Genomic DNA, 13068 nt, shown 5'->3' with positions numbered 1-13068 from the left:
TAACATATACTTACAAACAATAATACCATATGTAATGAATACTTATCAGTTTTCTTTTTTGTCCGAAACAAGTATCAGTTACCATTCAAAAGTAACTGCACAACTGTGGTCTGCAATACAGTGCCAGTTGTGGCCAACCATAAATTTGCACACGCTACGGGCAGTTACATCAAACCAGCATACAACAATAAGCGCAGCTGAAGTAGACAATTTTACAGGTTGTAATAAGAAAATAAGAATAACTAACGATCTGAGAAATGCTTCTATAATATTACAGGAGAGAGATACCTCAGTCCCACAATTTAATGGCACCATCCCATCCACAACTGACTATTTTGGATGTTTCATGAGGATGCCAGAGTACGGATATACAGCATTTTTCGTGGCCCTTCCATTTGGATAATATTCTAGTGGTCTTCCAGTCCCAGATCCAAATATTTCCATTAGCGTCACCCGATAATATGTAACTAAAAACAACCCCGTCAACGAACCGTGTGTACAGCACTACCAAAATCCGGCAAATTTGTGATTCTGCACAATAACATCTCGGTGCCCCCGAGCATGGCTTGGATCGAGATCAATTTCACGTAAAGCTAAAAAATGTCATTAAATACCTCATATCCGGTGAGAAGTCAGGCTGGCAAGCATAACCGGCAACCTAAAGGGGATAATAGGGTTCGGTATTTGTAATTCACAGGCAACAATAGATTATGCGTAATTAGAACGTGCACGCACCATATGTCCTCCAAAAGTTTTCTTGCGGTTAAATTTGTATCGATTAAGGCAGGAAAATATCATCAATTTATTATCCATGGCCTGCATAGCACACCACTTCCCTGAAATACAATAATGGATGATGCCATTATACGGATAATATCAAAGCTGATGATGCTAAAATATATGTACCATTAGGTGCCTGAGTAACAGCGGGCATCGAATGCATTCCTGGATCGGCAATATACTTCATGTCCACAGGGATATCCCTACAGAAAAACCTCTTCATTTCAAAGACATCTTTAATTAACTCTAAAGCGAAATCACCATTCCCAGACCCGGACACTTTTGTCGTCGGATGTGCTAATGAACCTCCGGTTATCGTCGATGAATGTTATGGTGTTAACTGCTCCCAGATGACGATCATATTCCTGCACCATTTCTCCAGATCGAGTGTCCCACTGCAAAGCATGCGTTTGTAAATTTGCGCTCATAGACAATAAATTTATAATCCAACGTACGCATAAGATTTTCTTGTCCTGCATTCCACACACGAACAAGTGTTGTTTGTCTTCGTCGGGATGAAATTTTACACAATACGCTGTTTTCTTCGCCGGAGACTGAAATCGCCCAATGCAATCGCCTACAGAATTTCATTTTTGTCACACCATTCGATTCCAGACGTCTAATATTCCAACCTTTTTCCGTATCCCATAATTTTATCCATCTGTCATAAGCCGAGGAGAGGAACTGTGTCCCGGTATTGTTGAAATTTACGTCACGCACAGCTTGGCGATGTCCGACGTAGGAACGGACACATTCACGGTCACCGTAAACTTGCCATAACTAAATCAGCAATAAAACGCCATCTGCCTATTTTTTCAGTCGAGATCCATAGCATTCGCTAACTATTTGCACTCATCCCGGGGAGTTTTGACAATTAAAAATGCCAACAAAAAGACACCATACTTTAACTTTCGTATCCATTCCTGCAGAAAGCAACAAGTGTCCCGATTTCGGAAACCACCGGATGGCAGCAACACCGCGATTGTGGCCCGCCCATGTGTGAAGGAGATTTTTCGGAATGTAGCACTTATCCGGAGCTTCCTCGGATCTTAAATTAACACCAACATCTTGCGGAATATGGAGGAAGGAACGGCCCATATAGTCGTAAGCATTCTTAACTGCAACCAGCCAAGGGGATGAATTCATGTTAAACGTAATCAAAGCACCAGGTTTTTAACCATTTTCCTGATGCACCGATTAACGGAAAAATTTTTCGCAAAACTTAATTCGTAGGTTGCCAAACCTACTATGTAGCTGCGATGTTTCCTCGAGTGGTTTCTCTTCGTGTGTGCGCTGACGACGTTTCTTCTTGGCGAGGAATTCCTGAATTTCTTCCATGTCTTCCTACATATTTCCAAAATAAAACAGGTTGAGTATTCAACCAACTGCAACAAACAATAAGCATCCCAAAAATTTTTTCGACCAGGGACAATAATGACATACGGCAGAGGGTTTAGACGTGGTTGTTTCGTCTTCAAAACCAGCCCACGGCCCTTGGAAATTATCCAGATCTTCGGCATTGTCATTTCTGGCTCGTTTTCGTGTTAACTTAGTTTTTTCCACATCGATTATCGTGGCTCCTGGAATACAAATACATTAAAAAAAATAACGCATAGCATTAAAAATGTTTCCCAGTAACTACCTTTTCGCCTTTCAGCTTCTCCCACATTGCCGATTATTTTTGTCCCGTCGCTTAAACTGGGATCCAGCGCATAACCCAACTGAGCGAAACTCCGCCGCTGCATTTCAAACTGAAAACCACTGACAACAGCAGGTTCAACAAAGCCTGTTAATGTATTTTTAGGGGCTTTTTGTTGCGCAGACAAGAATGGATTTTCTGGTCCAATCTATGACAGGAAAAAAAACCGTTACGGGACACCGCATCTTGTAGAGCAGTTAGTCGACGTACATTAGGCGCATAAACATCGTCAAATTTGGCGTTATACTGCAGCTCCTTGGTTTGCGAGCGGACAATAGTAGATGATTTTCCTTCGTTCTGTAAATACAGCGTATCTGTGCAGACAATACAGCAAGCTGCTTACTATTAGAGGGAAAAATCTGATTTCGTCTTGTTTCTTACACCTTGTTTTTTCTTAAGTCAGACTATGCTTAAAACACTTGCTACTCATACCTTGTATTTGACGATCGGAGCAGATTCCACTGTAAGAGACAAGACTTTGGAAGGTGCAGCAAACGAAGAAGATTGTTCTGCTGAGGAGCTTCCTTCGGTTTCATCGTCGTCGTACATGTGAAGAGCCCGAAGCGCAGACATTCTGGCGATATCAACAGAGACTCCAAGAAAAAAGTAACGCCCGGTTAAGATTTCAAAGGGGAGAAAAATCCGATAACGGAAACGCCATTCAACTTCCCAAAAGCTCAAAAGCGCATAATAATATGAGTTCCACAGACTCAAACGCACAAAGATTGAGGAAGCAGCAAACGTTCAAAAGCGCAAAACGAACGCTATAAATGCCAGATATAAACTTTTAAAAAAACAACTACTGGAGTTCTTATTAAAAACCAGGAATGGCCAAAACTTCGGAAAAATAATGCGTACTGGCTCCTGCGTAATGACTAATTACAAGAACCGAAAACCGAAAAAACTAAAACGTAAAAACTCGAAAGAGTTCGTTGTATATAGTAGTGTTTTGCTTTTTTACTTCGGGACGGATTGTGATTAGGTTTCGTTTCTCGCATTGCCACGGCGGACCACTTAAGATTCGATGTATGACACACTTACCACCAAGGTGGTCGGTTACCTTGGCTATATAAATCTGAATTTATACACCTTATGGTTGAAAGGTACATAATATTGGGAAAGGGCCAAAGGGGGTGGTCTGGGACCAATAATTAATTGTTGCTGTTCTACAGATAGATTATGGCATTCAAAAATCAAAAGTTATTTCTTTGGCAAGTTTGACGCAAACTAATCAGTACGACGATTCAGTATGTTATAACCTTATAACCTTTTCATTGTAATCAGAGCTTTTCACGGTTGCAATATGTGATGGATTTTTTCCCTCGCACTTCTGTACTTGTACCGTCAGTACGTACAATTCTTTTGTGAAGATTGCGATATCGTTGTGATTGTTTTGCTTTATCCGCTTTATCGACCGAAACCTGATTATTACAAAAGGTGTGAATCTGATCAATAACCAGGTATAATTTATGGTTTTCAGAGCAAGAGTTTCGCTAGGAGCACTGCCTTATTTCCAGTGCTAAAGTCTCTAGCTGGGAGGAATTTATGCTAAGCAGTTAATGAAATTACTTAATCACTGTGATTGCTTACTTTCGTAACTGCGCTTTGTGATCAGTGATACCGTAATAAACCTTATAATTAATTTTGTGTAGACTAGAAATTGTTATGACATATTAAAGTAATATTGTGAAGCTATACTACTTACAAATTGTTGTGCAGTCGATTGCAGCGAAAATGGCCCCGTTGATATCTAAAATTTGTTGTTCACGGTAAATAAACCGTAAATTTCAACAGTCCAAATGCTAGCGCGGGCTTTATACCAATTAGTTCATTGTTTACTCAGGTTTATGTATTTGATTATATTTCTGTTTCGCGTGTTTCTAGAAATAAAATGGTTCGGGTCGGATCTCTATTACGTGCAATCTCGAAAGATCACACTATTCTGGGCCTGCGGAACCGCGGAGTGGATATCCTTCGGAACCCCAGACTAAATAAGGTTGATTATAGTACTAGTAATACGTTACTTTTCACTTGGTACATACTCGTGCTGTATTAAACTACTACAGTACTTATTCGCTGTGTTATTTCGGTAGTCTTATATTGTTTGAAATATTGTTTAAAATGGCAGTTAATTTGCGGGGAGATTGCATTTCCGAAATTTCCGTTCACGTTGAACGGTTATAAAACTGAAGTGTGCAGATAAATACCTACATTTGCAGTATTTATTTTTTATGTAAGTTATTGTTTTAATCATTGCAAATGTGGTTTACTGTACAGTTTTAACCGTTGAAAATGCGATAGGGTATGGCATTTTCCTTGAAAGAACGTCAGATTTTGGGCATCCACGGACTTCTGCCGCCAATTGTTTTAACGCAGGACGAGCAGGTGTATCGCACCATGCAGAGTTATACGCGTACACCAACCGACCTCGATAAATATTCCTTCCTGTCCGCATTGCAGGTATTATTTGCATCGAAGCTGTATTTTTGTTGTATGGTTTTAAGTGGAACTTTGTAGAGGTAATGACAAGTACCATAATTGCTTTTGACTCCCAATGGCATGCATACGAGTACACATACACTTACTGTCGGTAGGTAAAATTTTGGATGGTCATGACTGTGCTGAAATGTTTCTGTTGAGTTTAAGCTGCTTTGTATTATATTTGCAAATGCAAGCTATGTAATCTAGCTTACTAATTAAAATTCTAATTGCAGGACCGAAACGAAAAACTTTTTTACCGACTTCTGAGTGAAAATGTGGAATCGATGATGCCGATTGTCTATACTCCCACCGTGGGCTTGGCGTGCCAGAAATTTGGGATGGTTTATAGACGTCCAAGGTGTGTGAATTGCACATTAATACCGAAATATTCGTGATATTAAGCCGAGCCATACTGGTAATTGGTAATTTTCTGCGTTTGCAGAGGTTTGTTTATAACCATCCATGATATCGGGCACGTGTTTGAAATTTTGAGCAACTGGCCGGAAGAAGCTGTCAAAGTAGATTGCCGGCAATGTGTTTGCTTATCATGACATTAATTAGCTAACCTGTCCGTATCTTATCAGGCTATTGTTGTTACCGATGGTGAGCGTATCCTTGGGTTGGGAGATCTTGGAGCATTTGGCATGGGTATTCCCATTGGAAAGCTGGCACTCTATACTGCACTGGGTGGTGTTAAGCCTCATCAGTGTTTACCTATCTGTCTTGATGTTGGAACAGATAATGAGGTAAATCTACATGCTATTCTAAAGGATTTCTAAATATTAGGTTTACGTTTTGGTATACGTCAATTATTTTTGTAGGCTTTACTCAGCAACAAATTATATATTGGACTACGGCAAAAGCGAGAACGAGGCCCGGCTTACGATGAATTGATTGATGAATTTATGCAGGCGGTGACTGCGAGGTAAACATTTTAGAATGCATAACTAGGGCTTGACCTGAAACTTGGTCTTGTAAGTAAAAAACTTTCCAGGTTTTACTAATACCAGGTCTCTTTTGCTGTTTTTCTAGATGGGGTCCGAATACTCTCATACAGTTTGAAGATTTTGCGAATGTTAATGCTCAACGACTGTTGGATAAATACCAGAAGCATTATTGCACCTTTAACGATGACATTCAAGGTGCGGATTTGTCCATCGTATGTGAAAACAATTTTGATGATCACTGTCTCGACCCTTTATAGGTACCGCTGGTGTTGCACTAGCGGGGTTATTGGCTTCCTTGAGGGTTTCCGGCAAGAAAATGCGTGACCATACCATATTTTTCCAGGGAGCCGGTTCGGTATGCTAGGAAAAAAAATAGAAATCAAAACCATCGATGCATATTACAAATAGACGTAATTGTAGGCTGCTTGTGGTATTGCGAATTTTTTGGTGTTGCAAATGATGGAAGAAGGACTGCCTGAGAAAGAAGCAGTTGACAGGATTTGGATGAATGATGCTGATGGATTGATTGTCCTTGACCGCCCGGCTGGAATGTCTGGCGCCAAGGCACGTTTTGCGAAAAACTTGCCTCATATGAACGATTTTCAGAAATCCGTGGAAATGGTGAAGCCATCGATTTTGATTGGTAATATCCGTAAAATTGTCTTAGCTTTGATGTTCTAGATGCAGCATTGTCATATTTGCGTAGATTTTGCTGTTAGTTATTGCTACAGCATTTGCATTGCGCGGCTTTATTGTCTTCTCATGAAAACTGTCACCGCTATTTTCTGTTATGCAGGTGCTTGTGCGACAGCGGGCGTTTTTACGGAACAGATTTTACGAAATATGGCAAAATGGAACGAGCGACCAGTAATATTCGCTCTGAGTAATCCCACAAGCAAGGCCGAATGCACTGCGCAGGAAGCATATACTTATACGGAAGTATGGTTCTGCAATACTCTTATACAAATTCTTAAAGGGAATTAAGGGATTGCATTTGTAGGGTCGAGCTCTATTTGCTTCGGGAAGTCCTTTCGATCCGGTGAATTACAACGGAAAAATATACCGTCCTGGTCAAGGAAACAACGCGTACATTTTCCCCGGTGTTGCTTTGGGTGCCATCGCCTGTGGAATGAAGCATATAAGTGACAAGGTGTTCTTGCACGCTGCAAGGGTAATTCTGCATTTACACCTCGAATATGAATTCCGAAAACAAGGTGATGATTTTGTTGTTTTGGTAGGCTTGTGCCAGTATGGTTACAGCTGGTGATCTCGATGCTGGCCGGCTCTATCCCCCTCTGGCCAATATCCGATCAGCTTCTTTCGATATTGCTGTATCAACAATGCAGGAAGCTTATGATGATGGAACCGCGTCACTGGATCCGGAGCCTAAAGATAAGGCACAGTTCATCAAATCCAAAACATATAGCTATCACTACGATAGCTTCATGCCGATTATGTACGACTGGCCGAAGGAAGCGGGCTGGGAACCGAGCGACGAAGAGTTTGCGAAGTTCGGTGACTTAGTGTGAAATGCAGTGAAACTATGACTATAAGCTTTGTGATGGTAATTTGTAGATTCCCTATGTATGTTCCTAAATTTTTCGGTACTGTGTGAGGTTGCAGGAAGCAAAATCAGATGTGTTGAGTGTTCAAATAGAAATTGTTAGAAGTTTGTTGCTTTTGGATGCAGCTGAAAATGGCATCTCTACTGCGTACGATGCATTTGTAATTTTTAACTTATACCAGTTTTTATCTTCTTAACTGTGAGATCGAAATGCAGCGAAGGCGATTTAATGGAATACGAAACGGTGTGGCTGCATGAATGAACTGAAATTACCGCTGTGTGTAATTAAAATGATTCTTAAAAAGCTACGAACATTTACACAATAAAAGAAGACAATAAAAAGAGAATCAGAATTTTGCAGGCAGTCTATGCAGTCGACTATAACTTTAGCGATTCACAAGACTGACCACAACTCAACCATTAAGTGAAGCTGCTGCTGATGTGATCAATTCTGTACTGCGAGTCTTCTTACGACGGAAGCCTCTACCGATGTTCCTCCCAGTCACTATCTGCTTCAGTCTCCGACGATTCAGACTCAGAATGATGCAAATACTTCCTCCGAGCAATGATTTCTGCAACGTTGTGCAGGGAAGATATTTTCTCGTCCAGTTTCGCCGACTGTTGCTCCTTCTGTTGTTCGACCTTTCTCAAATTAATTCCTAAACACAAACAATATGGCTGTCAGAACTCCTGTAATCCATTATCCGTATAGTACTTGTTTACTGAAATTCAAACTGCTGTCACCTTTGCGAATTGCTGCTAGCAGATCACTGCGTGCATCCAACATGGTATTGCTGACTTGCACCGGCGCTGGTGCTTTTGTTGTTGAAGAACCCTGCACCACAGGCTTCTCAAACGCCAGCGGAGGCGCTGGTGGAGCAGTGACTGCACCTCCAATTGGTGGGGGCGGCGGCGGAGGTGGCCCAGCAGCGCGACCGCTGGCTGGCATATGCTGCACCGCCGGCATGATCGGCGGTGGCAACGGGAAATCTTGGTCGGCGGGCGACAGCGGAGATTCACGGCCATGCAGTTCAGGCGGCGGTGGTGGGAGGATCTCCCGTCCGGGTGTGGGCGTCGAGCGCACGCTAGTGCCACTTCCGCTGGACGGCGGTGCCGGTGGTGGCTGACTGGGCCGTGTGGGTGTGCCGCGGGTGTTAGGGTTGGCACGCATGGTCATCTCCGCTGGCGGCGGAGACTGTGCCATCATGGCCTGCGCGATAGGTCCGCGGTAATCCACCATGTGGACGGTTTCTTCCATGCCGCCCACTACAGTTTCATATGTCGGCGGGATGTCCAAGCGGCCCGGACGATTACCGCTGCGAATGGTGCCGTACCGACTCGCATCGTAGCTGGCCGCGGCGGGGATGTTGTGTACCGGTCCGTATTGATCTGTAGCGAACGGGTAGTTGGAACGTGCAGCAGCAGTGTTAGGGGGAATTTCCGGGGAAATGTAGCCAGCATCCTGGGCCATGGCTTTCGCACGCTTCTGTTCGAGGTGGCTTTGTGGCTGGCGTGGTTGACGGGTGCTTTTGTTTTCACTAGGCGTGCGCGATCGACCAGGCTGTGAAAGCAAATATATTAACAAATCATCGCGACATTTAAAAATGGCTGAATTTATGATAGAAAAAAATAAATTTATTGATTTGCTGAATTTACTGCTATGCATTTTTTAAATTCTAAAATCTAAATATTTCTGCAAATGAAATCTTACCTTTTTCGTTTTGTCTGGTCGCTGCTTCAGCATATCATGTTTCCACAGATTAAAGAAATAATCAGGATCCGTGTAAAACTTCAGCCCTTCCTTTCCATCGGTTCTAAAATAGTGATTGCTCAACGTTTGCACAAATAACTGTTTTTGTTGTTACTTACTTTAGCATCTGCATACACAGACTTACCTGTATGGGTCAAGTTTGCTCAATGGAGGAGGCGAGTCCGATGCCTCGTACAGATCTTTCATCGCATTGGGCATTGTCTCACGCGACACCACACGATCTTCACAATTGTTGGAGCTCCGAAATTGTTTCCTCTGGTTGATCTCATGCAATGTAACTGAAGATAATTAACAAATGACAGCAGCTCCCCGACTGCAATACCAGAGGCACGTTACCTTCTTCCATGCTGGAGTCCAGATTTCCCACTTTCATGCTCAAACGATCGATGCGATTCTGCAGAGATGCCGCTCGCTGAGAGAATCCCATTGCTTCCGAATACAGTTCTCCAAACAAATCCTCAGCATGTTTGCTGAGATTGCTTAGCTGCACGATTATGTTGGCCAAAGTGTTATTGGTCACGAATTCTAGCTCGTTCTTGATTCCAGCTGGAATGCGTTCGCGGCTGACATGCGTAGGCTCAATTAAACGCTTTGTCAACGGCATTTCTTCGAATAATTACGGAATGGTTTCAGTTTACCATAGATAAAAAAGCTGCAGGCTTTTACAACTGAAATTTACTAACAGAAAATGCGAAGATCACGCTCACGAAAGAACGGCCTCGTTTGTAAACTTGACTTCCCGCACGACGACTGCCATTCATCAAAACTGATGGCAAGCCCAGAATGAACGCTGATCGTACAGAAGTACCGATCGACGCACAGCTTTCATTCAACCCAGCTATGCGTGAGGCTGGGTGACTCACCAATGTGAACTCAAGCGAACGCATTCGCAAAATCCAGTTTCGATTAGGCACATTTGCATTGCGCCTGTCTTTTATTGTTGCTATTCTGTTTGTTTTGATTTTAAGGTCATAGTTTCCCATTTTTTTGCAGTTGGAATTTGATTTCCTATCGTTTTTGGTTTATATTTATTTAAATTTTAAAAGACCTTCATCGTCTGTGGCCCGTGATCTTTTGATCGTTGATATCACAGGGCTTGGTAGAAAGTTTTGGCGAGAAACGGTTACATTGAGTTGACAAGCGGAATTCGCTTGTTGGAAACTATACGTGCCCGAATACTGGCTTTCTAGCCTTCTTGATTGAATTTGTTGTTTGTAATTGGTTTAGGAAGTTTTTGTCAGAAGATCCTTTAGAAGTTCTATCTGAATCAAATTTTGGTGCACGGGATTGATAATCCGATGCCTTCCGTATGTTCGATCCGCTGCCGTTAGTCAACAAAGGCGATACGTACTGGCAGATTCACAATCCTGAATCTCGCTTGGAGATAGTGAGTCGGAGTCTGCATTTTAGCAGATTGTGCTGATCTCAAGCTAATGGTGCGAGTTTTGGTGTAAAAGATGACTGCGGCGGCGGAAGCTGAGACTGCTCCTGGAGGTGCGTCTTCCCTGGAACAGTCGGGAGACGATATCGTCAAAGACGCCATTGAGATCATTCCAGATCGTTTCTATTTCGGACGCCTTGCTTCTTCTCCGCATCCGCACAATAATTATTCCTTCTTTAACACGGATTTTGAATTTGTGTATGATAGTTTTTTTGATGATTTCGGGCCGTTGAATATTGCTAAAGTGTATCGGTACTGCGAGAAAGTATGGAAACGGCTGCATCCAAACAGCAACGTCAGCGCTGGCGCTGCTGGTGACAATCACGGCACACAGAAGCTGTTCCACTACTCGAGCACAACGGACGAAAGGAAATTTATCAATGCGGCCTGGTTGGTTGGAGCCTTCTGTATCCTCAAATTGCACAAATCTCCCGACGAAGTGATGAATTTGTTAGACAAGTTCGCCTCGCAAAAGAATCTGATTACTTTTCGCGATGCTTCATGCGGACCACCGACCTATCATTTGAATCTTAGGGACTGCTTGATTGCCCTGCATCGGGCACTGGATTTGAAGTTCTTCGATTATGATGGGTATGCAATACTTAAGGTTGGATGGCCGTTATTTTTATTTTGTGACCAAAAGCTACTTGTCGAGCGTTAATTCTCGGAGACGGAGATTTTTCTGTCGCCCTCGGACCGTATAATTATTGTTTATACTTTTTCTAAGTTTTAAAAAAAGTACTGCGAATATCGAAACGGACATTAATACTAAACTGCTAATCCATTTCGCTGTTTGCTGTTTCATTCGCCATGTCGGTTTCTTCAGTTGGCTTTGCGTATGTTTATAAATCAATACCCGAGTAGTCGTTGGTTGAACTTGAAACCGGGTAAATGGAATTCTGAAACTGCGCTCGGATAAATTAGACTAATTTGTCAGTGTTGATAAATATTACTATTCTGCATTTTTCTGGCTTTGTAGGTTCGATTTGAATGAGTACGAACATTACGAACGTGTGGAAAATGGCGATTTTAACTGGATCACGCCTAAATTTTTGGCCTTTTGCGGGCCCCATCAGAAAACTCGAACCGAAGGATATCCTGTTCACGCACCGGAAGAGTATTTTACATATTTCAAAAATCATGGAATTAGCACTATCGTGCGTTTAAACAGTCCTCAGTACAGTTCAGAGCGGTTCACGGCAGCTGGATTTGAACACCGAGATCTAATTTTCCCCGATGGCACTAGTCCCGGTGAGGACATACTGCAAGAGTTTTTGAGGATTGCAGAAGGAGCAAAAGGCGCAGTTGCGGTACACTGTAAGGCTGGGTTGGGGCGAACTGGAACTCTCATTGCTGCGTATTTAATGAAAGTGGGTGTCAAACATTTACAATTGTAATTTTTTCCCTTTATAAAAATTGGTATTTCATTACGTTGGTATTTTTTGTAGCATAATCGGTTTTCCGCAAGCGAAGCCATTGCTTGGGTGCGGATCGTGAGACCGGGCTCTGTGATAGGCCAGCAGCAGCACTATTTGGAATCCGTCAAGGATATGCTGTGGGCAGAGGGCCGCAACGGTCATGTGGTGAATACGGCCTTGTCGCCTTTGAATGGGCCTCCTTCGGAAGATGGCAAGAGACAGGAAGTTGTGGAAATCACCTCCACTACCTCCTCATCGACCGAGTACAAAGACGAAACAGGCACAACTACCGTGCACGAAGTGGTGGTGGTTGAAAAGAAAGTGACGTCGGTTGATGTGGAGACCGATTCGCGTAGCACTTCTCCGGTGACAACGGACGACGAGGCAGACGTGGCCACGCAGGGTGATGCGCTGAATTTGCGGAAAGCTATGCGAGACAAGGAGAAGCAAGGTCCAATGCAGACACGGTCTAAACGGCGGGGTTTAGCTGATGATCTAACTGGTCAGACGAAGCCGGTGAAGAGAAAACGGAGGAAAGCCAAGAAAATGAAAACCCAGTAAAGTGTGAGTATTACTTCTTGCTAAGTAAATGTTAACTTCATTTACACTTTCCAATTAATAATATTGTTAATTGCGCTTTAACCGATGATCGCCGGTAATGTTATTGTTTTGTAGTCTCCGGTTGTACGCACGTGCAAAAGCATCCAGTCAGCTGTTTTGGACGGCTTCCAGAAATATGGAACATGATGACGTCACAATGTAATGGTTCATTACCACTTTTGCTGTTGCCTAAATATTATTCCGAATGTAATCGGCTACGTTTTCTCAGTTGCGTACTTGTTCTTTGTTCGAAACAGTCTTGTATGCATATTTTAGGTTTTGTCTTTTATGTATAAGTTGCAAATTTATACGCCGTCTTGCTTGATGCGCTGGTGATGGAGGCTTGGTTGTACGGATTACGCAGGGC

General features: G+C 42.7%; 4 protein-coding genes across 6 annotated transcripts; 2 read left to right on the top strand and 2 right to left on the bottom strand.

Annotated features, from left to right (window-relative positions):
- Positions 1–41: 41 nt before the first annotated feature.
- On the bottom strand, positions 42–3744 carry LOC129585835 (pre-mRNA-processing factor 17-like). The gene is made up of 13 exons (XM_055478721.1): positions 2912–3744; positions 2690–2776; positions 2423–2627; positions 2224–2360; positions 2028–2124; positions 1684–1898; positions 1413–1560; positions 1236–1357; positions 1042–1175; positions 907–983; positions 736–836; positions 615–658; positions 42–467 (listed from the first exon to the last, which is right to left on the bottom strand). The coding sequence occupies exons 1-13, from the start codon at positions 3050–3052 to the stop codon at positions 290–292; spliced, it is 1686 nt and encodes a 561-aa protein (XP_055334696.1). The 5' UTR covers positions 3053–3744; the 3' UTR covers positions 42–289.
- LOC129585808 (NADP-dependent malic enzyme-like) lies at positions 3600–7749 on the top strand. Of its 3 annotated transcripts, none has more exons than XM_055478697.1 (13): positions 3600–3916; positions 4364–4475; positions 4781–4939; positions 5194–5318; positions 5403–5478; positions 5545–5706; positions 5782–5885; positions 5993–6102; positions 6165–6262; positions 6328–6550; positions 6704–6846; positions 6908–7078; positions 7146–7749. In XM_055478697.1, the coding sequence occupies exons 2-13, from the start codon at positions 4371–4373 to the stop codon at positions 7434–7436; spliced, it is 1767 nt and encodes a 588-aa protein (XP_055334672.1). In that variant the 5' UTR covers positions 3600–3916; positions 4364–4370; the 3' UTR covers positions 7437–7749. The 3 variants fall into 3 exon arrangements, with proteins under 3 accessions (XP_055334672.1, XP_055334662.1, XP_055334653.1); XM_055478687.1 differs by having other exon boundaries at positions 3600–3939; XM_055478678.1 differs by lacking the exon at positions 3600–3916 and adding an exon at positions 3955–4248.
- Positions 7657–10030, bottom strand: LOC129585846 (actin-binding protein WASF3-like). The gene is made up of 5 exons (XM_055478731.1): positions 9579–10030; positions 9367–9520; positions 9183–9285; positions 8216–9032; positions 7657–8130 (listed from the first exon to the last, which is right to left on the bottom strand). The coding sequence occupies exons 1-5, from the start codon at positions 9844–9846 to the stop codon at positions 7955–7957; spliced, it is 1518 nt and encodes a 505-aa protein (XP_055334706.1). The 5' UTR covers positions 9847–10030; the 3' UTR covers positions 7657–7954.
- Positions 10031–10153: 123 nt separating this feature from the next.
- On the top strand, positions 10154–12918 carry LOC129585855 (dual specificity protein phosphatase CDC14AB-like). The gene is made up of 4 exons (XM_055478742.1): positions 10154–11274; positions 11663–12053; positions 12132–12665; positions 12777–12918. Exons 1-3 carry the CDS (start codon positions 10700–10702, stop codon positions 12660–12662), a joined length of 1497 nt encoding a protein of 498 aa, XP_055334717.1. The 5' UTR covers positions 10154–10699; the 3' UTR covers positions 12663–12665; positions 12777–12918.
- Positions 12919–13068: the final 150 nt, after the last annotated feature.

The sequence above is a fragment of the Paramacrobiotus metropolitanus genome, unplaced genomic scaffold, assembly GCF_019649055.1.
Source record: "Paramacrobiotus metropolitanus isolate TYO unplaced genomic scaffold, Prichtersi_v1.0 Parri_scaffold0000002, whole genome shotgun sequence".
In the NCBI taxonomy this organism is placed as follows: domain Eukaryota; kingdom Metazoa; phylum Tardigrada; class Eutardigrada; order Parachela; family Macrobiotidae; genus Paramacrobiotus; species Paramacrobiotus metropolitanus.
The sequence above is the reverse complement of the archived record's forward strand: the minus strand, read 5'-3'. Positions and strand labels throughout refer to the sequence as shown.